This window comes from Salvia hispanica, chromosome 1 (assembly GCF_029641045.1).
Source record: "Salvia hispanica isolate PSC_SH4W2 chromosome 1, Shi_PSC_v1, whole genome shotgun sequence".
Lineage (NCBI taxonomy): Eukaryota > Viridiplantae > Streptophyta > Magnoliopsida > Lamiales > Lamiaceae > Salvia > Salvia hispanica.
The window spans coordinates 24,442,418-24,468,248 of NC_142692.1; the positions used below are offsets into that span (position 1 = coordinate 24,442,418).

General features: G+C 35.8%; 3 protein-coding genes across 4 annotated transcripts; 1 reads left to right on the plus strand and 2 right to left on the minus strand.

The window, feature by feature from the left end:
- The first annotated feature begins 303 nt into the window (after positions 1–303).
- LOC125221008 (uncharacterized) lies at positions 304–7,013 on the plus strand. Its single transcript, XM_048123133.2, has 12 exons — positions 304–541; positions 636–763; positions 879–941; positions 1,185–1,306; positions 2,414–2,529; positions 2,618–3,428; positions 3,939–4,670; positions 4,849–5,070; positions 5,489–5,584; positions 5,661–5,855; positions 6,014–6,127; positions 6,371–7,013. The coding sequence occupies exons 1-12, from the start codon at positions 441–443 to the stop codon at positions 6,629–6,631; spliced, it is 2,961 nt and encodes a 986-aa protein (XP_047979090.2). The 5' UTR covers positions 304–440; the 3' UTR covers positions 6,632–7,013.
- A 217-nt stretch (positions 7,014–7,230) lies between these two features.
- LOC125223012 (aspartic proteinase 36-like) lies at positions 7,231–13,259 on the minus strand. Of its 2 annotated transcripts, none has more exons than XM_048125954.2 (10): positions 12,755–13,259; positions 12,318–12,447; positions 11,974–12,224; positions 11,580–11,763; positions 9,930–10,067; positions 9,264–9,337; positions 9,065–9,161; positions 8,707–8,773; positions 7,623–7,694; positions 7,231–7,521 (listed from the first exon to the last, which is right to left on the minus strand). In XM_048125954.2, exons 1-10 carry the CDS (start codon positions 12,991–12,993, stop codon positions 7,352–7,354), a joined length of 1,422 nt encoding a protein of 473 aa, XP_047981911.1. In that variant the 5' UTR covers positions 12,994–13,259; the 3' UTR covers positions 7,231–7,351. The 2 variants fall into 2 exon arrangements, with proteins under 2 accessions (XP_047981911.1, XP_047981910.1); XM_048125953.2 differs by having other exon boundaries at positions 9,930–10,092; positions 11,536–11,763; positions 12,755–13,257.
- A 4,427-nt stretch (positions 13,260–17,686) lies between these two features.
- VPS37-1 (Modifier of rudimentary (Mod(r)) protein) lies at positions 17,687–21,860 on the minus strand. The gene is made up of 7 exons (XM_048127924.2): positions 21,613–21,860; positions 20,804–21,028; positions 20,329–20,416; positions 19,439–19,478; positions 19,311–19,357; positions 18,334–18,454; positions 17,687–18,089 (listed from the first exon to the last, which is right to left on the minus strand). The coding sequence occupies exons 1-7, from the start codon at positions 21,627–21,629 to the stop codon at positions 17,926–17,928; spliced, it is 702 nt and encodes a 233-aa protein (XP_047983881.1). The 5' UTR covers positions 21,630–21,860; the 3' UTR covers positions 17,687–17,925.
- Between the last annotated feature and the right edge of the window lie 3,971 nt (positions 21,861–25,831).

Below are 25,831 nucleotides of genomic sequence, written 5' to 3' on the forward strand. Positions count from 1 at the left end.
AATTACAATACTACCATATCATAGTAGTAAAAAAAGAAATAATATGGAAAATTATACTTAACAAATTTTCATACTCCACAATTTGAGTTTTATTCAAAATAATTATACAATATCTAATATAAAAAAAATTAAATCTTTAGATATTTTATTGAAAATTTAAATATTTTCAAGATAGTTACAAAATGATTAGGATATGGAGTAATTTGTTTTAATAGTTAATACTAATCGATTTAGATTGCATTTGAGAATTTCAATCGTAATCCAAAATATCTCAATTTTTTGATTTAATAAGCTAATTACGAAACCAAAAAAATAAAGAAAAAGGAAAACTCTGATGCAGTGTAGAGAGTAGACAGAAGGGGCTGCCTTGTGCACATTGCCTCTTTCCCTCAGATCTGTTGCTTTTGTTGTCTTCTCAAGAATTTTGACGAATCGTCGTCATGAATACGGCGATTAGGGTTTATCTGCTTCTTTTCATCGTTCTCTCTTACTCCTACACCGCTTTCTCTCTCTATGAAGACCAAGTCGGCCTTATGGATTGGTCTCTCTCTTCACCCGATGCTTGTACGATTAGTTACAATATCATGATTTTGGCTGTTAGTGTAATTGACGATTGAATTTTCGAAATTGCGCAGGCATCAACAGTATATAGGCAAAGTGAAGCACGCAGTTTTCCACACACAGAAGGCGGCGAGAAAGCGCGTTGTCGTATCCACTGAGGAAAACGTCGTCTCCTCGCTTGATCTTCGCCATGGCGAGATTTGTGAGTGTGTTTTTATTCAAATTCAAATAATATTTAGCTCTGTAAGTTATTACCGTTGCTCACTCTGCAATGTAATGTGCCGCATCGGTTGAGTAATGTTTTGACTGTGGCGCAGTTTGGAGGCATGTTTTGGCACCCAGTGACGTCATCGATCAAATCGATATAGCTCTCGGAAAGTGTAAGCATGGCCCTAATTTTGCTTGTTTGTTAGCTTTATGTACATGATATGATAATACTAGTAATTTGTTAGCTTTAGAATGGATATATTTCCCTCCTTTTGTTGTTGGAGATTGGTTGATCAGCTTGCTATAACTTACTCAAATAATAGTAACATGAATGTTTTTTATCAGCCCATTGTTTGGTTAAAGAAATAAACTGCTGTAGATCCCTTATCTTTTATGTTACATTCATCTGTTTGCAGATGTTATTACTCTGTCATCTGGGGGAAGTATCTTAAGAGCCTGGAACCTTCCTGATGGTCAGATGGTGTGGGAGTCAACTCTTCTTGGCCCAAAGCCTACGAAGCCATTATTACTAGTTCCGGTGAGTGAAACTTGCTTAAACTATCCTAAAGTGATGTCCTATGGGTCTTTAAATGCTAAACAGTCAGTTTTTTTGTGGGATGATTAGCATCATATTAAATGATTTTTAGTTAGACATGAATGTGGACATTCCTGACTATGCAGTTCATTTGAAATGTAAGATATTGGAACTATGCTTCCCTAAACTTGATCCGTTTCTAAATGAATTTAGTGTAAAAGGTTTACAAAGGATATATTCTTGTTGTCATTTTGGTGTGAGCCCACATCCCTTGGCTTGTTATCCAACTCGGTTTAATCTTCACTATATGTAGTTACTGCTCTGGTGTGGGATCATTAAGTGCAGAAGGGCCAAACTGTATGAACTTTATGAATTGTTTTGTTAAGCGTTTCCTCACACTCACTTTTACTACTCGCTGAACCAGTATATCACTCTTTGTTAATTGTTACTGATTTGATATTGAATTGATTTATTCTGGGATAATGGATTACTGCTCAAGTATTTCTGGAGTATGAAGAGATTACAAATTTTAAGTAACAAATCATGAAAGAATTATGATTAATCCAGAGGCTCCATTATGCCATGATTCTAGTCATGATTCTGATATGGAGTGAAAAGCAGAACACCAAGGGCTGAAAACGAAATTGAGATCTGAGAACACTCCGAAACAGAAACGAAGCAGAAAATAACCATATTATTGACATAAATAAAATAACAGAGAAATAATCCTCTTAACGAGACCACGGTGAACTGCCGTTCACAAAATCTTGTCCCCTTGGATACCTTTCTTCAATCTCGAAGGAAGTATTTATAGAGACTTACAAAGTCCTAACTGATAAAGGACTGGATAGAATAATTGAATAACAAAAGGATAACAACTTATTCTAAAAGATAACAACTAGTACTACTGAAACTGAATCACAAAGGGATCCTACTAATAAGGAAATAAATCTACTAACAAATCAAATGTAACTGTGGCTATTCTTCCTGATCAATATCAGATTATTTTATGCTATTTTTTACCGACTTTGGTTAGCCATTCATCTTCTTGGTTCAAATCATTAAATAGACTTGCAGGAATTGGTATAACATGACATCTTTTTGATGCAGGCTAATTTTAAGGTTGACAGGGAGAATGTAATGTTTGTCTATGGAAGTGGATTTATTCATGCTATCTCAAGCATTGATGGTGAAGTTATCTGGAAAAAGGAATTAGCTTCTGAAGGGTTTGATCACCTTTAAACTCGAAATACCAACATCTTATATATTTTCTTTATCTAGAATATGGTTGAATTTTTCTCTCATGTTTTGCAGGATCAATGTCCAACAACTAATTTATACAGATGGGAGTGATACAATCTCTGCAGTGGGTTTTGTTGGTACCCACCAGTTCGGTGCTTATATATTAGATGTTAAGAGTGGCGAGCTGTTGAAATATAAGAGCATGGAGTTTACTGGTGGTTTTTCTGGGGACTTGTCACTTGTGACAGACGACACAGCAGTAGCAATAGATTCTGTTGGTACAAGCTTGGTTACTATACAATTCCACGATGGGCTGATTAGCTTCCACCAGACACATCTCTCTCATCTCATCCAAGATTTACGAAGGGCAGCTGTTATATCACCATCAAATATTCCGGGAGCGTTTATTTTAGAAACTGATAATTCTGTAACCCTTATTAAAGTTATAAGTAGAGGAGAGTTGAAGGTTGTTGAAGAACTTGGTCATGCAACTGCTGTGAGTGATGCTCTCTTTCTCCCAGGAGGCCAACAAGCATTTGCTTTGGTTCAGCATCGTGATGGTAAGATTCTGCTGACTGTGAAGCTTGATAGTGAGGATGGAACATCCAATTTACTTGAGGAAACAATTCATTTGGATAATCAAAGGGGAAAAGTACAAAAGGTTTTCATCAATACATATGTCCGCGTGGACAGGTCAAATGGATTCAGGGTTTTGATTGTCATGGAAGACGATTCGTTATTTTTGTTACAGCAGGGCGAGATCGTCTGGAGTAGAGAAGATGGACTTGCTTCCATTGTAGATGTAAAACCCGTAGAGTTACCCGTTGAAAAGGATGGTGTATCAGTGGCGAAAGTAGAGAACAACCTTTTTGAATGGCTTAAGGTGAAATTTCACAACACTAAGGCATTAGTAGATTTATTTTCTATGATATATTTTGTTTATTTGCAGAGATGGCTAAGCCTATAAAGTTTCATATGGATTCAGATTTTACTTGTTGACCACATTACTCACCTTTCTTGGGGTTTAAATCTTTTTATGCTATAGGAACAATAGTTCAAAAAGAGCATAATAGGCCCCTGCTTTGATTTTATAGAATTTGGACCTCTTAGTCATTTGTCATGCTAACTAAAAGTAAACTATTTAACTCTAACTAACAGTATGTTTGTTTTATCCACTGTGGGTAAGCTGAGAACATGTTTCAACTTCATGTGCTGTCACGAAGGATACCTTGTGTGCATCATGGATGAAATGGATAAAGTAAACACTTTAGCTTGTTGAAAAATGAGTGGTTTGTGTATGATATTGCATCTGCTGATCTATCCTTTTCTACTCTTAGAAAAAGCAGAGCAGTGCGCTAATGGTTTCTCTTTTATATTCTTTTTCTTATGAAAGGGTCATCTGCTGAAGCTCAAAGGAACTCTAATGATAGCAACCCCTGATGATGTGGCCGCTATACAGAAGATGAGGTTACAAAGCTCTGGGAAAAGCAAGATGACTCGGGACCGCAATGGGTTCAGGAAGCTTCTTATAGTACTTACACGAGCAGGAAAACTTTTTGCACTGCACACTGGAGATGGGAGAATTGTGTGGTCTCGGTTAGTTAGGACTCTTCGCAAGTCAGAGATGTGTCAGAGTCCTAGAGGGATTAGCTTACATCAGTGGCAGGATCCTCATCATCATGCTTTAGACCAGAATCCATCTGTTCTGATTGTTGGAAGATGTGGAGACAGTCTAGATTCTGCTGGATTGCTATCTATTGTCGATGCGTACACTGGGGAGGAGCGCAATCATATGGAACCTGTTCATTCCATTGTGCACATTATTCCATTGTCTTTTACTGATTCACTGGAGCAGCGATTGCATTTGCTATTAGATGCTAACAGGCGTGCTCACTTATATCCGAGAACTGCTGAGGCTCTTGATATTTTTCAGCGAGAATCAGGGAACATATACTGGTACTCTGCTGAAACTGAAGAGGGTACTCTAAGGGGTCATAGTGTGCATAAAAATTGTGTTCTAGAGGAGGCAGATAACTTCTGTTTTGACTCGAGGGACTTATGGTCAATTGTGTTCCCCTCAGAGTCAGAAAAGATTGCTGCAACTGCAACAAGAAGTTTAAATGAGGTACTCCTTTTATCGTTTATCCTCTTTTTGTGACAACGAGAATTTTGGTTTTACAAAACTTTTGATTTTCCTTCAAGAGAGTTATGCTGCAAATTTATGTTGCTGGTTTCTGTAGTTGATGTAATTTCCTTTTCAGGCTGATCTTCTGATATAATTTTGGGTTTCATGTTTGTTTTAGGTAGTTCATACACAAGCAAAAGTGACTGCCGACCAGGAAGTCATGTACAAATATGTATCAAAAAATCTGTTGTTTTTGGCAACTGTTGCGCCTAAAGCTGTTGGTCCTATTGGTTCTGTTACCCCAGATGAATCATCTTTGATTGTTTATTTGATAGATACGGTAACTGGTCGTATATTGCACAGAGTGACCCATCATGGTTCTGTAGGTCCTGTTCATGCTGTAAGTCTCTCTCTTTCTGTTGTAGTAACTGTAGAAAGGAAACTGAACTCGGCACACAATTTTCTTGGTGCAGTCAATATTTATAGTTTTGTCACCAAAGTTATACTCCCTCCGTCCGCCATTAGGAGTCCCACTTATGGGTGGCACGGGTTTTAAGAAATGTTAAGAAAAGTGGGTGGAAAAAAGATAGTGGAATATGGGTCCCACTTGTATGTATTAGTTTTAAATGAAATGTGAGTGGAATGAGTTAGTGGAAAGGTGAGACCCTATTACCATTTATGGTAAAAATGAACCGTGACTCCTATTCGCGGACGGACTAAAATGGAAAAACGGGACTCCTATTCGCGGACTAAGGGAGTAATAGATAAAAACTTCTTTCATTGTTCACACTAACCGTTGCTTATTGATCTCTATAAAGGTGTTCAGTGAAAATTGGGTTGTGTATCACTACTTCAACCTAAGAGCACATCGATATGAGATGTCTGTCATTGAAATATATGACCAAGCTCGTGCGGTATGCCTTCATTTCTTATCTTCTGATTCTTTTACATCTGTAGATATGTAGTATAATAAACTATTGTGACAAACAGGAAAACAAAGACGTGTTGAAGCTTGTTCTCGGGACACATAATCTCACTTCTCCTATAACAGCTTACTCTCGCCCTGAAGTCTCCACAAAGTCACAGTCGTATTTTTTTGCACATTCTCTGAAAACAATGGCGGTAACATTAACGGCCAAAGGTATTACTTCCAAGCAGGTTCTTCTTGGCACAATTGGTGATCAGGTCAGTTTTAATGGTAACCAGTAGTCATTGTTATTTGTGGCTTTATCTTTGCGAGCTTTTATTCTGTATCTTGCATGCCTAGTTTCACATTATTTCTCTTGTATCGGAGGTTGACCTGGAATCAGTTGATAACATTCCACCTTGTCTTTGATTATCAGGTGTTGGCTCTTGATAAGCGGTTCTTAGACCCCCGGAGAACAGTTAATCCTACTCAAGCCGAGAAAGAAGAAGGAATTATTCCTCTTACTGATTCATTACCAATTATACCTCAGGTGATGAAATTTAGAGATTGTTGCTAAAACTGGAATATGCTGAATTTTCATCTTCTTTTTCATTACTCTGGCATCACTTATTATCTCGTGTATATTTGCGTTTTGAGTCTCAATTTAAGCTGACAATCCACGAAGTTGGTAGATATACAATGATACGAAGATTTCTCTCTTTCCTCAGAAGCTTTATCCTTTTTCATTGATGGACATCATAATTTTCTAATGATGTTTCTTCCATCTCTGCAGTCTTATGTAACTCATGCTCTTAAGGTGGAAGGTCTCAGAGGCATTGTAACAGTTCCTGCAAAGCTGGAGTCAACCACCCTTGTTTTTGCTTATGGCACAGATCTCTTTTTCACTCGGCTTGCACCTTCTAGAACATATGATTCTCTTACTGAGGATTTCAGCTACGCGCTGCTTCTAATCACTATTGGTGCCCTTGTTATTGCAATTTTTGTTACCTGGGTTTGGTCCGAGAAGAAAGAGCTTCAGGAGAAGTGGAGGTGAGTGGAATGGTTTTGAAGTTCATGTTAGCTTTCCGACACTCTTAGTCCATGGGTCATTTGTCGTCGGACAAAGTAACCTTTGTAACATGGTCACTCTAGTCTGGTTTAACTAGTTCAAGTCGTGATGGTTAGATATATCTACCTACCCAATGTTGTAAAACAGAATGACAGGAAATCAGAAACAGATACAAAGAGTAGGCTTGATTTCCGTTATAGTCAACACCAACGCATAAATTTTGGACTGATGAAGCTAGTTGAAGTTTCTATAGTATTTTCAGGATTTTATGATGTATTGTTGGACATTTCTACGGATTTCATTCTCAGAGAACTATTGTATTTCTCACAATTTCATACATTGTATTCATGTGATCCATATTAACTCACTGGATGTCGTGGTGGTTATTTAGAAGCGTTTAATGATAATAGTGGTCATATCAACAAGGAAAATGAGACATTTTCATTGGGATAATTGTAAGTGAATCCATGTTTCCAGCATAAGATGGATTTTCATTGCTTGGTGGCGAACGACATCTCCAAACATTAGCAGAACAGGTCTGAAAATCTGGGGTACATATACATCGAGCTACGTGTAAAAATGAATAAACAAGACTAATCCCTAAATAAAGGGAGAATAAACTAGATGAAGGGATGGTAAAATATTCCTAATACATCCTTTCTAAGACACATTTGCTGCCAATTGATAGGAAACGAAGAGCAACACCTATATGAAATAGAAAAATGGCGAGGAAAAATGATTTACAAGAATGACCACTAATATATACAGTAAGGCAGCGCTAGTCGATAAAAATGAGCTGCTGCTCACGCTCAGCTGTCCAGCATTCATAAATTCGTCTTTACTAGGAGTTAATGAAACATTCACTGATAAAGAGCCTGAAAAGAGCAAATATTTGGAAAAAGAAAAATTGATGAAGTTACCATCAGCAAGATACACACAAAAGAGAGAATGAATATGGTTGGGAAATTAAACTTACAATCATAGTCTGCCCATCCTAGTCTTTGTTGAGCCAAATCATAGACAAAGATTTTATCTTTGAGAACAAGATCTGGAAACAAGAAAATAGCATATAATTCCTACAATTCTCACATATGGAAGTTTGACATTGTTATGAGGTGGATTCATAACATTCTGGCAAAAGAGCAGTGCATACTTAATTTCAGTTCTAAATTAATTGAAAAAATATCCGGTTTGGTACATGTCACTAATATCTAAGACAGGTGTTTCTTCCAACAGCTGATTTGGAGTAATACTTAAAATTGATAGCAATGTAGAGGAAAAATCTTTATAGGAGTGTAACAATTTGGGCTTAAGAAAATAAAACCGGATATGATTTAAAAGGAAAGGTAAGTGAAGAATGGAGAGCTTATCTGATAACTCTATAATAATTCAATCAACTGTAGAATCATGCAATTTAGATGCACGACAATCATTCCTAATCCACTATTGCAAATTTTGGTGCCATAGCAGCAAAACCAGCAGACAAAATATTAGAGGCAAAGATCCAATGTCAAGAGAATTTGCCACAATGCAACAGGCCAGAAACAGAGATGAGTGCTCCTTAGTTGTCTAGGCACAAAAATGGTTCATGGGATATCTAATTGTGCATATACACTTGTAGTCTTACAGAACTCCAGGACCTGCTCTAGGCATGGCTCAAGCAATATTTTGGCCTACACTTATATGAACCTCCCTGTTGCTTTAACTTTCAGTTTAAACCCCTATATCAAGTTACAGCAGAGCTTTAGGAAAAACTACAGCATAGAAAGCAATTCGTTTTATGATTTTCTTGATCAGTACATAATCTATGTTTAGCTTGTGCATTTTGCGTAGACTGTAAGATTGGTAGTGTGAAATGAAAATTGAAGTTCTGGTAAAACTCCATGAGACAATGGTAATCTGCTTTGAGGTTTCCTTTGGCAGTATATAATTTTGGTTTGGGTTCTGTTTTGCATGCACAGATCATAAGCTCAGATGATTAAAATTGAAAACTGAAAGCCGATCAGCTGACAGGCACTATACATATTTACACAAGATCATTTTCATTGAAGAAAACCAACCTCCTAAAATTGTAGTGCCTTGATTAGAAGCTTTAAGGAAGCCCACACACCACATTGAAGCGCCATCCTAAAAAAATGGTAGTAATTAGAAGTTTACAAATTTCGTGACATGAAATAACAATATTAGGCAATGACAATAACTACAGAGGGCAACAGAAATAGGCCAATATAGCTCTGATGAGAGGGCCGTACATACGGGGGGTAGCCACAATATAAACAGTAATTAACCCATGACAATGATAGCAAACAAAATGATATTAAATACAAAAGTAAATTCTTTCATTGTCAAAGTATTATTGCAAAACTGTGAGGAAATAGTAGTAATACATTAAAACATATAGAGAAGTGGAATACTCACAACAAAGCCTGAGCGCACGAGGTAGTCGATTGGTTTTAGAAACATGGATGCACCTCCAGCAAAGTTGAAAGAAACCGGTGGAAAAATCTCAGCTACACTGGTTAAATAACAAAAAAGATATCTAGATCATGTTTCTACCAGTCAGATCAAGAATCTTTACCCAACAACTTTCCACACTAATAGCTATCAAAAGCCAAACCTGGTAGAGACTAGATAGCATTGGTTGCCATTAGAGATAATTGAAGAGGCGGATGTAGAAACAGCAGCTGCTATCTGCGAGGCCAGTAACCATCTGAGTTAAAGTTGGGTAAAAACAGTAGGTTTTTAAAATTGTCAACTTTATGAGATCATATTATTAAAACACATCATCAAAATCTGGCAATATTGTAGTCTGCATATAATTTATACATCCATGCAATAGAACATAACCAACACCTTAGGAAGTCTTATAATTTTAAAAAATATGAACAAGGTACGAATTCCCAGCATTTGTTGAACTTACATACAAAAAAAAAGGAAACAATATGACTAAGGGATCAACATCCCTTAGTGTCTGAATCCTTAGTTGCTTATTTATTATGCATGCATTTGGATAAGCACAAAAGAACAGCCGACAGACGCATGCAAAGAAACAAACCGGAATGTAGCATTTTGCAGTTGCTGCATATATGTTAGTTTTTAGTGGCTGGAAAGTCTTGTCCTATTATCCTGTACTACAAAATTTAAGATGACAGTTAGAATGTTTCGGCAGTTTTGGATCCGAAGGGTTTGTTTTTAGTCAACTGGTAGACCCTAGTCTAATTAGTGCCTGGTGCCACACAAAATCATGAACTTCAATTGGATCCAAATAGAAGGAGATATTTACAGCTGCAATAAAAGGTTCATAAGCTGCTTCCACAAGGTAGACCAAAGTTGTTCCAGAATCAACAATTGTTCCCTGATTTACTGATGTTGTAAAAACTGTTGGGTCAATAGGCAACAGTTCCCCATTAACAGAGATGCTCTGCAGATATAAATTGTAATGAGGCCTGTAAGATCAGTAATACAAATCAGATGCTATGGAATAATCAAAGATGGATTCACGATATAAAACCATCAATGCAGTTTCAGCTCATGATGTCTTTCTCCACAGTTAGTTCAGGACTACCATAATGCATATAATATCAAGTGCAAAGGCTCTACTGCAAGATCACACAACTCAAAGAAATCAACTAACATCACAATGCAACACCCTTCTTGTCAACAATTGAATAATTCATAATGCCATCTGAAATATAATTTTATATTGAGTTAAGGCCAAAAATGGTCCCTAACATATGACTGTTTTATGAATTTGGTCCCTAACATTACCTTTTTGATTATTTGGTCCCCCACATATAACTCTAACCCGAATTGGTCCCAAATTGACGGGACCGTCAATAATAGACAGAGCAGCGGCACCGCCGCCGGCTGAAAAACCGCCGCTGCTGTCATCGGGCCGCCGCCGCCGCCGCGCCGACTTCGTAAAACAAGTTTCTAGGTTAGAAACTTGTTTCATCCGCCCCCAAATCAGAGCTCCTCAAGGAGGTGAACTCCACAACCGTTGTCCTCCCTCCGTCATCGCCGTTCCGACGCCACGCCGGCGGTACTCTGATGGTTCAGGCCTCCGTCGGCTGAGGTGCATCTCCAATTCGAAGAGATCTTCCCCCAAATCGACCAAATCGGAAATCCCCAAATTTCAAACTCTTCAAATCCGTTGCCTTCGTCACCGGTCACCACCAAAGGTCGTTGCCTCACCCTCACCGGACATCACCGTCGCTCAGCCGCTGCCGCTGCTCCGTCTATTATTGAAGGTCCCGTCAATTTGGGACCAATTCGGGTCAGAGTTAATATGTGGGGGACCAAATAATCAAAAAGGTAATGTTAGGTTAGGGACCAAATTTGTAAAACAGCCATATGTTAGGGACCATTTTTGGCCTTAACTCTTTTATATTAATGGTGCGGATTATTTAGACAGTAGAAAGCATATAAATTGTACCTAAACCATAGAGGTTTATCAGCATGAATACATAACAGAGACCCTAAATAGTTCAGCATGATCATAAGTTAAACCTAAGGGGACATATAATCATGTTAATGCTTCTTAAAATTTGCTGATAGAATAATTCATTGAATAACAAAAGTCACTATAACATGTAAGGGAAAAGACAGATATAGGACCTTCAATCATGTTTCTGATCCCAATATTGTCAACCAAAGATAACAGAACAAACATACCCATGGATTATAGCTATAAGCCTATAAATAAGTCAAACCAAACATAAATGCATTTTTATAGGAAGAAATACCAACTAAGCAGTTTTCAAGCTGATCAACTGCATGATCATTTTGTTGGACTGTAAAGCAAGTGGCATGGTAAATGCTATGTGTCATGTGTAAGTGATTTAAAGTCAGTAAGATTATAAAGTTTCTATGTTAGAAGGTATACGTACTGTGAGGGAACAAGGGGAGTATAAACGATTCTTGGATCCAATACCTCACCAAGAGCAAATATACCTCCACCATTACCATCTCCTTTCAAGCAATGGGAAAATACTTTAGGAGTAATCTTATGCGATGACAACTGCGATATCACAGAAACATCCTGCCTGCCAAACCCAAATATTCCATCAAGTGCTTTAGTGGATTTGGCTAAGTCTCCAAACAGAGAGGTGCTACACCTGTATCCACATATCAGCACATGGAAATCCTGTTAAACATAAATTTGACTGCTAGAAACAAAAGAAATGCATAAAAGCTTGGGGCCAAAATGGCCTGATGTTATCAATACATTTCTCCAATCAAATCAGTCAAGTGAATTTCAACCCCCAGAGAGTAGTCCCAACTAAAAGAATCTATTAGTCATGCAGGGGAGTAGCATGCAAGCTCACCCAAAGACGATAGGAGCAGAGGAATTGACAACTAGAGAAGTGGTCAAAATTGAGTCGAAATATAGTATATCAGATACATAAAAACCAGCTGTGCCACTTTGATCTGCGTATTGAAATGAGTAGCCACATTGATTGCTTTCACCGAAGCATTCAGCAGATGCAGTTTGAACTATGGAAGCACATATATTATCTGAGCAGGAAATAGAGGAAACAGTTGAAGATGCACCAGGGTCGAAGAAATTGAGAGGAATCTGCAAGCACAACACAACTCAGCATATGTAACACAAATTACTCTAATCAAATGCCCAATCCAGGATTGCTTGTATGAAGAGTAAGAGCTATACCCCTAATCCACTACTCTGTGGGCAATCCGTACAAGAACTGCAAGCAACCCACAAGATGTCGCTTCCAGTATCAATCTGCACATTAAAGTCACGTGGTGGAGTTCCTAATCTCACTTTTGTAAAATAAAGTCTGCATAAATGAAGGCACTGAGTCAATCATCAAACATAAAGTTGAGCCAATTGAATGGCAACCCAGACATACTGATTCACCCCAAAGATAAGCATGCAGCCATATTTAATGAGTATTACTGACAGTAAAGATAGCAAATATAACCTGTATAACGAACTAAAATTCAGCGTCGCCAAAATACAAATCTAACAAAACTTCAAAGAATCAAGTAAATTCAAAATCAATCAAACAACCGCGGAGTTAACTTAGTTCCAAAACAAAAAAACAAAAGGAAAGAGGGCAGAGAATTGAAAATTTGGAGAGTTACCCAACGACGTAAGGGTCAAAAGAGCCGACGACCTGAAAATCGACAATCCCGCCGGAAAAGCTCTGCAAAATACGCGCGTGGCGAGCACGGTCGCGAGCTTTAAGAACGTCGAGCTCCACCTCCTCATCAATCGGGAAGGCTCTCTGCAGAGTAAGCACTCCTTCAATTCCGGCGCCGCCACGCACCGTCGACAGAAAAGCAGCTGCTGCAATAGCGATTGCGAGCGCCACCGCTGTCATTGCCGGCGCTCAAAAAGGCCGCAGAGAGAGAGAGAGAGAGTATAGTTGTGCAAATTATTTATGAAATGTGTGATAAGAAAAAGTGAAATAGGAACGGGAGAAATGAAAAGTGGTGCGCTTCGTGTGTTTGGATTACTAGCTTGCTGAGACGGAGTAAACTTCATAAACAATTTCTATACACTCTCTCTCTCTCTCTCTCTCTCTGATTATAAAAAAGTTGATTAGTGTGTTTTGCAGATTTATTTAAGAGAATTATCACAGTAGCATAGCGGTTTAGCAATCTGCAACTTGTGGGTTTGAAAATGGGTGTACGGAGCGCGGATAACATCTAATGTGGTGTGTTGTCTCAGACACCGCATGTAACACAGTTGTGCGTGGAAACTGTGAGCGCGCATGTCACGTGCCCGCAATGTGGCACGGGCTGCATATTTCAGTTTTGATTTTTTTTTAAATAAGAAATTAAAAAATAAATAGTGTTAGGTGTAAGAGCCCAGAGTGAAATTAATTTCATGGATAACGCTTGTGAAATGCTTTATATCCTATACTACTAGTAGTCTATGCATTCCTCTATTTTGTTGTAAGATTACGGATATAATTAAGTAATACTTCCCCTGTCCGGGAATAAGAGTCTCGTTTTTCCATTTTAATCCGTCCACGAATAAAAGTCTCGGTTCACTTTTATCATAAATGGTAATAGGGTCCCACCTTCCACTAACTCATTCATCTCACATTTAATTTAAAATTAATACTATATACCGAGACATCTATTTCACTAACTTTTTTCCGACCACTTTTCTTAATATTTCTTAAAACTTGTGCCGCCATAAATGGGACTTCTAATGGCGGACGGAGTGAGTAATTAATAAATGTATAAAGAAAATAGTTTATTGAAACAGTAGTAAATAAAATGATCATACTCCTATATTAAAGGTATTGTGGGTGAGGAATCTATAAATGGAATATATTGAAATACTTTGTCTTCTTAAAATTAGAAATCAATTTGGTAGTGTTCGTGTAAAAAATATCCAAATAGGCTAAAGTTTTGGGACTGATATAAAGCTAATTAAATCAGTTGCAGTGTTCCAATGGCCAGTGATTACGTTGCCCTAGACCCTAGTAGATAGAAATATGTGGCTTCGCAGATCCAACATACTGTAGTACTCCCTATTTAATTAGTATTCACATTTATACTATATGCCACACAACATAGAGTAGTACTACATTATTTTTCAGTTTCATCTTAAAATATTGAAGATTCTCGGACATATAAACCCCGGAAGTATCAAATATTTTAAACTAATTAATTATTATTCAAAATCATACAGCAGAAAGAGTGCTTAGGATAAACTAAATTATTGATTAATAAGAAATTGAGAGAAAGATTGAATTCTGGAACCTTCATGACCAAAAAGTGGAGATGTTGGGTATTTATAAAAAAGTCAATAACTTTAAGGTTTGATATAGAAAAATGAGAATAAAATAAGTGGACTTCCATTTATTTGGCTTTGCACGTATTATTGCCATGCACCGTTAACGTAAATTACTTGGCCTTTTCGTTTTGCAATTAAATAGTGTAGATTGATGTAAATTTAAGGTCTATTTATAATTTTATATGCTCCACAGTCCACCTCCATGTCTTGTCCTAATCATTGCATACATTTAGTGGACAAATATAAAATTTTCTTAAGACTTTTATTTTTCAGCATATACCTTGGAAACTTGAATGTTGTTAGTTGTTACTCAATCAATTTGGAGCAATATTTCAATAAATATAGTACTATTGTTATTGAAAATGATTGATGCTATTTAATCGATTACTACCTTCATCTCATAATAAGAATTTACTTGAATGGGGATAAGTTTTGTTTCATTTAAGCTAATCATCTTAAGTTATCTAGTAGTACTTGTTTTAGCAACGGATATCGTAAGACAATGACTTAATTTCATGAACACGCTTCTCGATTTATGACGCACCCTTAAATATATACTCCATATTTTTTATTATTATTCTTACATCACAAGGATTGTTGACTTGTTGTTTCTTCCCGGAGATCGATATAAGTATCTGGACTAATATTTTGGACAAATTCCATATAAAAAAGATTGATGCTACGCAGTCTTTTAGGGTGATTTGCCATCGTGATAATGTCGAAATGCAGTCGAACTCAACAACGTAATATTATATTATAAATTCGTGAAAGTTCTTGTAATTTTGTTTTGATTCATTTTCTGAAAAGCCTTATTATACTAATATAGTTGAAATCAGGGATGGCAGAAATTTTGTATAGATAGAGCAAAAATACATATAAATATATTTTAAGAATTAGAGAAAGGGCATATATAGAGAATTTTTAAAAAAAATTAAAAATTAATGATCAAAATAGTATAAATAATTTTTTTTCAGCTGAGGCCCCTTGTGATGATCATATAGATCCGTCTCTGGTTGAAAGAACACTAATATATTATTTGCATTTTTTTATATGAGATGGTCTGTACCTTAAAAAAGATAGTATCTTCTTAAACCATAACCAAACAAGCCACCTCAATTCTTGATTAAAATCACACAGAAACACTGGAGAATGAATGTATAAAATAATTGGTGATACCTTGTGTTGATTTTACTATGAGAGTCCATCTATGCATACTAGAATTTGGATCTCTTTTTTATTTTACTATGAGGGTCCATCTATGCACACTAGAATTTGGATCTCTTTCTAAAAGATCGCATACTAATTGAATTATGATAGGAGTTATATATTGCTTGCATTTTAACCCCAACAAACCAAGACCACTTTGGAATGCAGGGAACATGTAATACAATTGACCGAACATTGCATTGATACCACTATAAGGGTTCGTCATCGCTTTGAGCCAAGCCCTCGTGATTTTATTTTTGGGTGACTTTCCAAATGACCTCGCTATAATAGAATTGGAATAGTACTTATATATATTGCTTGCAAGTTGCAATATTACTTGTTCCCCTATATGACATAGATTTGCACCCAACAATTTTAATCATTTTCAACTAAAAATCAATTCATTTATTTGTGGATTAGTAAAAATTTTATTTCACCTAATTTTTTTTACTGCTATACTCTTCAACGAGGTCAAATAGTCGTCTCTTTAGAATAAGTAAAAATAAGCAATTAAAATAAAATAATTTTGGCATTAATTGAAACTAATGATAAATTGTTCTTCTTTCATTAATAATTACAAATTTAAAACGGTCAATCACATTGTGACAGCGTGTCTCTATTCTTGAAATATTTGAAGTAATCATTAAAGACCATGCTAATTGCTAGTGTCGTAGCGCACGTTTTCATGTTTAATAATACTATATGTATTGACCTACTCTATTTCGTGCTAAAATTATGGACACTTTTCTTGAGAATAAATATCATACACAAACTCTAATAAAAATACTAGGTATATATACAGACTACAGTAGAGAATAGATATATCTGATTTCACAAGTTATGTGCAAAAGGTGGTACAAATTAATTTTGTAATAAATTCAATAATAAATTAAACTACACGTTACTAAAATATTCATAAAATTATTATTATTAACAAATAAACTAGAATTTTAATTCTATGATTTTCTTGTGCATGCTACGAGAAAAAAGAAAAAGAAAAAAAAAAGGAATGAGTCAATAAAGACCTTTATTCCATTCCATCGTCTTTTGCTTTTATTCAAAATTGGTGTCCCCTTATGAATTAAACCCACATGAATTGCAGTAGAGGTAGTTGAAGAGGGGTTAGTTTTCTTGTCGTACAATTCTATCTGAAACAGAAACTTAAGCTAGTGTGTCTTCTTATTTAATTCATGGTTCCTAACTCACGTTTTGGCCAATATTTTTTTTCAAATTCTTTATATCCATCATTGAAGTGGAACGGTTCTTTGGCATGAATATAATCTTCTGGGGATCCTATTTTCTGTTTTTATATGATATATATCGTTAGGATATTCTTAACGAATATTGTGACTAAATATCACAGTTTAGGTCGATTTTGATTTATTTTCCTACTATATGTTTCATTAGTATTTTTTTTTATGGGCACCATGACATACCTTATCATCATTTTTTATTTGGACATTTACTTTTGTATGTTTACCATGCTCCTTTGCGTTATCATTCATTTATACCCATTCATCTATCAATTATGGTCTCATTTTGACATCTTCATTCATCACCAATAAATATCTCATTTATTTTTTTACTATATTTAATAATAGATCTTAAATTCACTAACTTTATGTCACTCACATTTTATTATAAAACTAATGGAGAAAGTATGACTCACTTTTAACTATCTTTTTCCATTCAGTTTCCATTATATTTCTTAAAATCCGTGTCAAGTAAAACTGAGTCTATTATTCATGGAGGAGGAGTAGTATTATTAAAGCCAAAAAATTACAACAGTATAGTCTTTATCGTAGAGATAATCTTTGATCTGATATTTCCATAAACCAAAATCCAATTCAATTTGAAATATTTTGATCGCCAATCCCTTCTAAACCTAGAGCTCTGATGTGGTCAAATCTCTGATACGAATTGTTGGAAAATATTACTGACCTCTATTCATGATTTACTCATAACATACAAGTAACATAAATCGACCCTTATGCGTTTTATGAATTGTATATATATAGTATTTAAATCAAAGAAAGAATAGATGCAGCACGACTTACTGAGGTTACAAGCAGAAAACAAGCAAACGAAGTTCAATATCCAATTACACATAATAGAAGACAGAATTTGACAGACTATCAGGACTTTGGCAGATTTAATAGAGGAATGTCCAAAATCATCTGTTCCACAATTTGAAATTTCATATGTAAAAAAGGAAAGCAACAATTGTATTACATTACTAGAACAATTGTACAAAGACGGCGAGGCGAGAAGTAGCCAGCTTCCAAAAGCATAGCATTCAGCTGGTTGCAGTAGTCTTGGCCGCAAGGTGGGTAAGAGCGCGTTTATGATAAGTATGTCGCATCTTCTTGTATTTCTGTACAAAGGCTGAAAGATCAATTTCTCTATCAAGGAGCTGCTGGTGCAGAGCTTCAGAGTCCTCTTCAGTTTTACTCATGGCATCTGGTATAGTAAAATAACAACTCAGTTTAATGCACTAATACCCATTCAAGGAGGTAAGACTTGAATAATATATAGTGATCTGCTTTAGCAAGCCAATTAGTGTCGTGAGAAAAAAATCATAGAAAACAAAGTCATGACACATGAAGCAAGATATTGATGATTAGAACCAACATACATGAAATATCTATGTCATAGGGCATAAAGGAAATAAGAAAAGCAGATGAAACTCAATTGTCTAGAGTACCTTGAAGTCGATGGATGAGTGATGAAGGAGAATAGTATCTGAGAGTTTCATCCTTCTTTCTTTCCAGTTCATGCAATTTTTCTTGAGCAGCAGCCAACTCTGTAGTTCGGATTATTCTACACTAAAGACAGAAACCAAATAGGTGAATATAGTCCCTTTTGAAACTAGGAAGCAAGGAGTTAAAGAACAAATGATGGTGAATGATAACTCTTGTAGACGAGTTATTTTACTTCTTTTGAAGCAATTATAATAGAGTTGATGTATGAGTTTTGTTGTTTTCTTCCATTCTTTCTTTTGTTGTGTTTTGTGTTTCTCTTAATAGTTTTTCGTCTCTGTGGGGTGGATACTTGATATTTATGAAAAATGAGGACAAAACATGCTATTTTCACATATAATTGGAGAAAGGAAGTGAGTAGGCTAGTTTTGTGCAGGAAATACACTGCAACATTTTAACCAAAGTCTTATATATACATTTTCTTTGTAGGGAACGACTTGCTAAAAGAGTATTGATGGAGGATCGACATGTTTTTGCAGAAAAATCCTAAGGAGGGGAGAGTTGCACCTGTCGTGAAAGAAAGAATAGCAACTTGGTCATTCTACAAGCTAAATTTGGTAAACTAGCTCCTATGCCTAATGGAATAAGCCACAACATTCAAATCCATCTAGTTATCACTCACATCATCACTCTGATATCAAGGAAGAGTAGCTGAAGCAGGGGAGAAAGTCAGACACCATTTTGGGGTCCATTTACCAAATATAGTAAAAGCGAAATGAGACATTTAATAAGGGACATCCTAAAATGGAAAAGTAGGACACATAATGGGGGACGGAGGGAGTGTTTCTTAGTTTAAGTAATTGAATTAGATCAGCATAAAGTTTAGTTTGCAATCCATGTGGAGACTACGTGCACTTGTGTGTTTTATTACTGATTCAATTATCACAACAGTGAACAGAAAAATTAAGGCTATAAAATTTACCTGGTTCCTTAGCTCCATTATACGTGGTTCTTTTTCCAGATTCTCTCCTGGATGCAGAAAAATTAATTTCATTTGTAGTATGAAAGTCCAGTGACGCTACTGCAAATTGTGGGGCACAGAAAACTTACTTGCTAGCTGCAGTGTTTCATTCCTGAGTTCATCTCTGACCTGATTGAGTAAATACAACAAGATGGAGGTCATTAAGGGCAAAAGCATAACCAAAATTTGCTGAGAAGGCAACTTAACAGAACAAAAACGAAAAACATATTAAGGCAGGGAAGTGAGAATTGACACTCGCAAAAGAATGAGCACTAGATGAACTAGAAATAATGAAATTTCATGAACAGTTAGTACAAATTTTCTACAATGAATAGCTACATAAAGTCACTGAATCAAAAACTAGGAAACTCATAGTATAATCTAGTCACAAGTAAAAAAACCTAAAAGACAAGTCTAGTTCCGCAGACTTCAAAAGGCAAGGAAGAAAAAATGACGAGCCTTTTATATAAGTAGATTGCATAACTTAGCATGCTGTGATTAACTACAAGGATAATCGTGGATAAAAACAAAAATAGAGTGGAGAATGAGATTTCATATTCTCATTATGTGCATATAGTCACACACACAAAATTGCAAATAAAGACCCACCACTTTTCAAGATCAGCAGGAACTAGAAAGAAAGTCAGGAAACAGAAATAGGATGGGCTCTATACCAACTACTTGTTGAAGAACTTCGGGAAAAAATGGAGTACATAACATATATATCATGAGAGGATACACATGATCAAATGCAAAACAGAACAACCATATTATCTTTATGTTTACTATTTCCCAAGGTGATAACAACATACACGAGGAGTATTCTAAGCACCAGATGTGATGCTTCAACTGCTTCAGATACTACTTTGCATATACTTTTTGACAGCCTATATAATATAAACATTCTACACTCTTGAAAGTGAAATAAAAAGGTCCCTGCAGAATTTGGCATTAGAAAACAGTCTGAAGTGCAACTCACCCTATTTTGTGTTTTGACGGGTTCCAGAGAATACAAAAGATTCTGATAAGCATCCTTGTCTGATAGAAGCTTTCTCAGCTCATCAACACTGACATTGTTAGTCAACAAAGATAACAATGAGAAACTCTCCCACGCTATAAACTAAAACCATTCATTAACATTTGTATGTATCCTTCTACTGGGCAGATAGATAAGGAAAGTAGTTTAGGTGAAGATCCTCTTATTCATTTGCTAGAACCTCGGTGCAAGATATATACAGACAGACCAATTGCAAACATGAAAGCACATTTTATCAGTTTCATGTGCAGAAAAATTATTACTCCTTTGCAAGTAGCTCATACATTTGCCAAATTTGAAAAGGAGCAAATATCTTCCATCAAAAATTGGGTGCCCCTTTAATGTAGCATCCTAACAGATAAGGCCATATACAAGGGCAGCCATAAACATATACTAATAAAATAAATAGAGTGGTCACCTCTTATCTTTCAACATAGCAATGATGCCTGCAGCCTCTGCAGGTGAAACGCTAGACAAAGAATTTTGTCGGTCTGTCGGTCTTGATATGCCAAAGCTGCCAGATGTACTGGATCCAGGTGTTGTGGGGCGTGAGGAACTGGATGAACTAATGACAGAAGGTGGATACCATGAGTCTGTGGGCACTTCCTGAGGACGGGACTGAGGTTGCGGCTCCTGAGAGCCCCTGTGGAGAGATGTAACCAACAGATCAAAGTTATATCTTCCCCCTTTTTTCTTTTGCTTTGCACATTGCTGAAAAAGCTTGACATAAATTGAGGATAATGACACATCACGAATCCATGTACAAATGCTTAGACAAAAGAGCCAAAATCCAAAAATTCTCCCCGAGTTATTTGAATAAATTAATCATTAACAACTGGTATGCTGCAATATCACATTACAAACACTGTAACTCCAACAAAAAAGGAACAGAACAGATAATAACATTAATTAAAGAAAAAAGACCGATTGTCTACCCTAATAGTACTTCTGTATTGAGAACCTATAAAATCGAATGCAAGCAATACCGGAAAAATAAAACAAATACGCCTAATTCCTAACTAAGTGTTAGAAAATGAAAATAACTAAAAATTCCTTAACGATTGGCCTCGAGGCCGTTCTTTTCATTGATAAGAGGCAGATAGATTTCAACAAATGGAGAACTATCCAACAATCATTGCATCTCTAACATGCTTTACTTATTGGTAGGTCACCGGATTCATTTGAGCAAAAGAAAAAAGAGAGAAAGATTGGACAAAGACGGATTACCAGAAATTCTTAAACATGACTTTGAAGAGGTCTGAGTCGCCGGTGGCTTGATCAAAATATCAAACAAGAATGGAGAATCAGAAGTTCCAAACCCTAACACCAAATCAATTTGTCAGCGGGAAATTCCAGTAGCATCAAGATCGGATTAGAATCGCGTTTAGCTTCCTTTTCTTCTATTTTTGTTTTTAATTTTCGGGAGAATTTTTTTTGGCTGTTTTGGGGATATTTTGCGTGGTTTTGACTATGAGGGTGGTACTAGCTTTTATGGGCTTTTATTAAGTTCCCACAGAATGACTTTTTCGAGAATTTTAAATAGGTAATCCCACTTCTAATGGTGTTTGGTTGAAATTTTGTTGAAGTTAATACAGCATTTGGTAGCGATTAGCCTTTATACTAGAAAATGATATTAAACATTGCGTGGACAAATATGCCCTTGCTTTTTCACATGAAATATTTCCCCTACCCTCTTCTTCCTCTTGACCCCTCTGCCTCTCTCCCCCTCTCTTCGCCTCCCATCTCTGCCTCTCCCTCCCTCTCTTTGCCCCCCTTCTCTATCGCCTTAGGGGTCCTCCCAACTGCAAAAACCCTCATCCGGAAAACCCCAATTTCCCTTTATCACCGGAATCCCCTCCGATTTCGCATTCCCCAACCTAACAGTACCCCAATTGCTTCATCAATGGCCGCACCGGAGCTAGCTCAAACCGAACCAGAGGGAATCGAGGGAGTCCTGATGACGTGGCTGAATTGGCCCCGATCAAAGGTGGAGGCGTCCAAGTGCGTGATCCCATTCTGCAGATCCTCCCCCTACGCGCTCCGATGCAACAATGGCTCTTTCCTCACCCAACCCTAAAAAGTTTAGCTTCTGCAACTATGGCGATTTCACATTAGACCTATGTACAGCAGTGGAATACCTGCAGGGGCTTGAATTTGTGATTATAGAGCAACGAATGTGGGCCTTCCTGGCTCCTTCTTCCTGGGCTCCAACAGCTGCGTCGCCGAGCCATTGGAGGGCAAAATCGGTAAGAAGAGGAAACTGTCTTTGTTGGAGATGCAGCAAAAAATAATACCACACAATTTCGAAGAAAAGGAATTGCCGAAAACGCCGAAATCAGTATGATTTTGTGGAAGATCCGAAGTTTTTCTTCCGGATTTGCCGACTAGAGCTAGATCTACCAAACAGGAGAGAAGGTAGTAAAAGGGATGCAAGTTTGGGCCTTTTCAGAGTTTTATAGCTTATTAAGAGCTACCAATCAAGCCCTGAGTACACAAACTCAAAATAAATTACTTAAACGTGTTGGTTTTCTCCCTAATAACTTCTTCTCCATGGACTAGTAATTGGTTAATTGCTTAATAAATACGATGGTCATATTCTAGTCTGCCTTATGTTTTTAAAATTTTGAAAAATAAATTATAAAAAGTGAAATTTGTTCAATTCGCATCCTTCCTTATTTTCGATAAAATATGTGTTACTGTTGTAGTCGATAAAGGGCTGGAAACTTTTGATCCGACACAAATTCGCACGAAGTTAACACGACACGAACATGCACGTTCAGGATTTGAGTCTTTATAGGGTCGACCCAGTAAGAACGTTAGGTCGGGTTTGGATTGTCCGTTAAGACTTATTTTAATTATTTTTATTAATTAAAAAATAATAAACTTTAATTTTAGTTATTTTTATTAATTAAAAAATATTACTATATTTTAATTTTAATTAATTAAATTATATTATACTTTAAATTTATTAATTTTTAAAATAGTAATTAATTTTTTTAAATTAAAAATGTTATTATACTTTAGATTTATAAAAAAAAGTAATTATTTTAATTATTTAATTTTATTATTTAGATTAAATATTACTACTATACTTAATAGTATTATACTTTAATTCTATTATTTTATTTTTAAGAAAATAATTATTCTAATTTTGTACTAATATCTTATTTTATCGTGTAACATCATGTTATAGTCGTTATCGTGTTGTCAAACTATATTATATAGTAAGTAACTTACTATCATTAACAGAGGGTTGACTTTTTTTTGTTTACACATAACCTGCACGAATCCGATACGAACTCGTTGGGTTAAAATCCGATGATTTTGGCTTGGGTTGGGTTTGACCTTATTGGGTTGGGTCGATAATAGGTTGACCCGATAACTATCCAACTCGCACGATTTGACATCCCTCGATTGGAAATATCATTTTGACTTTTGAACTTATATATGTTCTTATATCTTTGTATTTGAAGCTATTAATGGAAATGGATTATTGTGTTAAAAAAATCTTTATTAGCATAATGCCTTTATGTTATTATCATAACTATAATTTTTTTTTGTTTTGACTGATATTTTATATGTTCTAATATTAAAAAAAAATGCATATATCTATCTACGTAGTAGGAATGTGATCAAATGAAAACTCTAAATATGGTACAAACTCAAAACTATGATCTGAACCATTGAAAAATATCAACAGATCACAAAAAAACATCAACAGGAAAATGTCAACAAAATTTCAACGGTAGTCAATGATTGATGTTGTGTTGATATTGTGTTGATACTTTGTTGACATTAAAATCTTGAAATTTCACACTGTGTTGATATTGTAATGAAACTGTGTTGAAGCTGTGTTGAGGAGTTTTAAGTTTGTACAATGTATAAGTTTGCATTTTATCACTTCCCTATGTAGTATGTTCTTATTTTTGCTCAATATCACTTTATCCACTTGTTTTAAACTGACTGTCACATCAGTGTAGTTCATCAGAAAAGGAAGAATTGATAATTAGATGAAATTAGACTATAATAAAGTTAGAGAATTGAGCTATGGTCCCCAGATGATAACCTATAAATACATAGATAGAATCTCATTCCTATCAGTTTTACGATAGAATGCAGAATACATTTCCTATGATAAACGTTAATACTTGGAAGACCAAATTTCATACTTTTTTTTATTATTAGACAGACCTCACGATTTTTGTATAAATAGTTCAACTTTATATTTAGACAAAGTCTTAAGCAAAAATGCAATTTAGTCTAATGACAAAACAGCTAGGAAATTTGAACGAGAAGCCTACACGGTGCAACAGTATCTCAACAAAGTTCACAACATAAGGTGTTTGAAAGGTCTATTCTCCAGGAGCTGATACGCCTTGCTTGAGTCGTTCTTTCTTCATCTTCTTCTTGGAGACAGGCTTCTTTTTTCCTCGGTGACAAGGTCTTTTAGGCGTAAGTGTAGAGCACATAATTTCCAACATGGAATGACAAGAGCAGCCCTCCGATGACAAGTAATACGATCAAAATACGACCAAATTTCATACTTAAAAATTCATTAAGAACATTGAAGATTATGGATCTAAATCCATGTATGCTTTCACGATATTATGTAACTCAAACATAATACTTATTAGATTGACCAAACAATATAGATGAGCCAAAACAAGAAAATGACCGTCTCCACTAGAATATATGTGCTGGTAATTTAAATTAATTTGGTAAAAAAAGTCTAATCCTTCAATTATAGTAGGAGTAGTACTATATAAGTTTTATGAGCTTCTCCTCACAGCGTACATCTTTAAAAGAGAACATTGTCTTATGATTTTTGAGCATTTTTTTGTTTTAGGTCGTATATTATTAATGTGTAAAGTCTATCCTGAGTTGATTGTCATATAACAAAATTCTTGGTTCTGGAAAATGTGTGGCCAATAAATTTGTTCTTAGATGGCTTGAATCAAAGTTGTTCTCTGACTGTTGTATGCAGTTAATATGCATTGGAGTAGCCTTGTTGTGCTTGGTCAACTACCTACACCAAGAGATAATCACAGCAGCACCGCAGTTGGACAAAATCTGTTTGTCTTTGGTGATACAGATGGAATAAGGCAACTCAAGGATTTATATATCCTCAAAACTTGTACTTCAATCCTCTCTGTTTCTCTCTGTATTAATTTTCTGAGTTAGAGTTTTAGACATACTTTTGTAGTATATTTTTGTTTTTTATTCTTCAATGTCTATAAACCGACAATTTTGCTCATTATAGACTCCAACAGGTGGATCACACCATTCGTTACAGGTGATGTTCCTTAACCAAGAGAAGGCCATGGTGTCGTACTTATTGATAAAAAACTTTTTTATTTTTGGGGACGTAGCATCCTTAACGACAATGAAGTATTTTACAACAATGTTTATACGTTTCATACTGGTATGAATGAAATATTATCCTGTC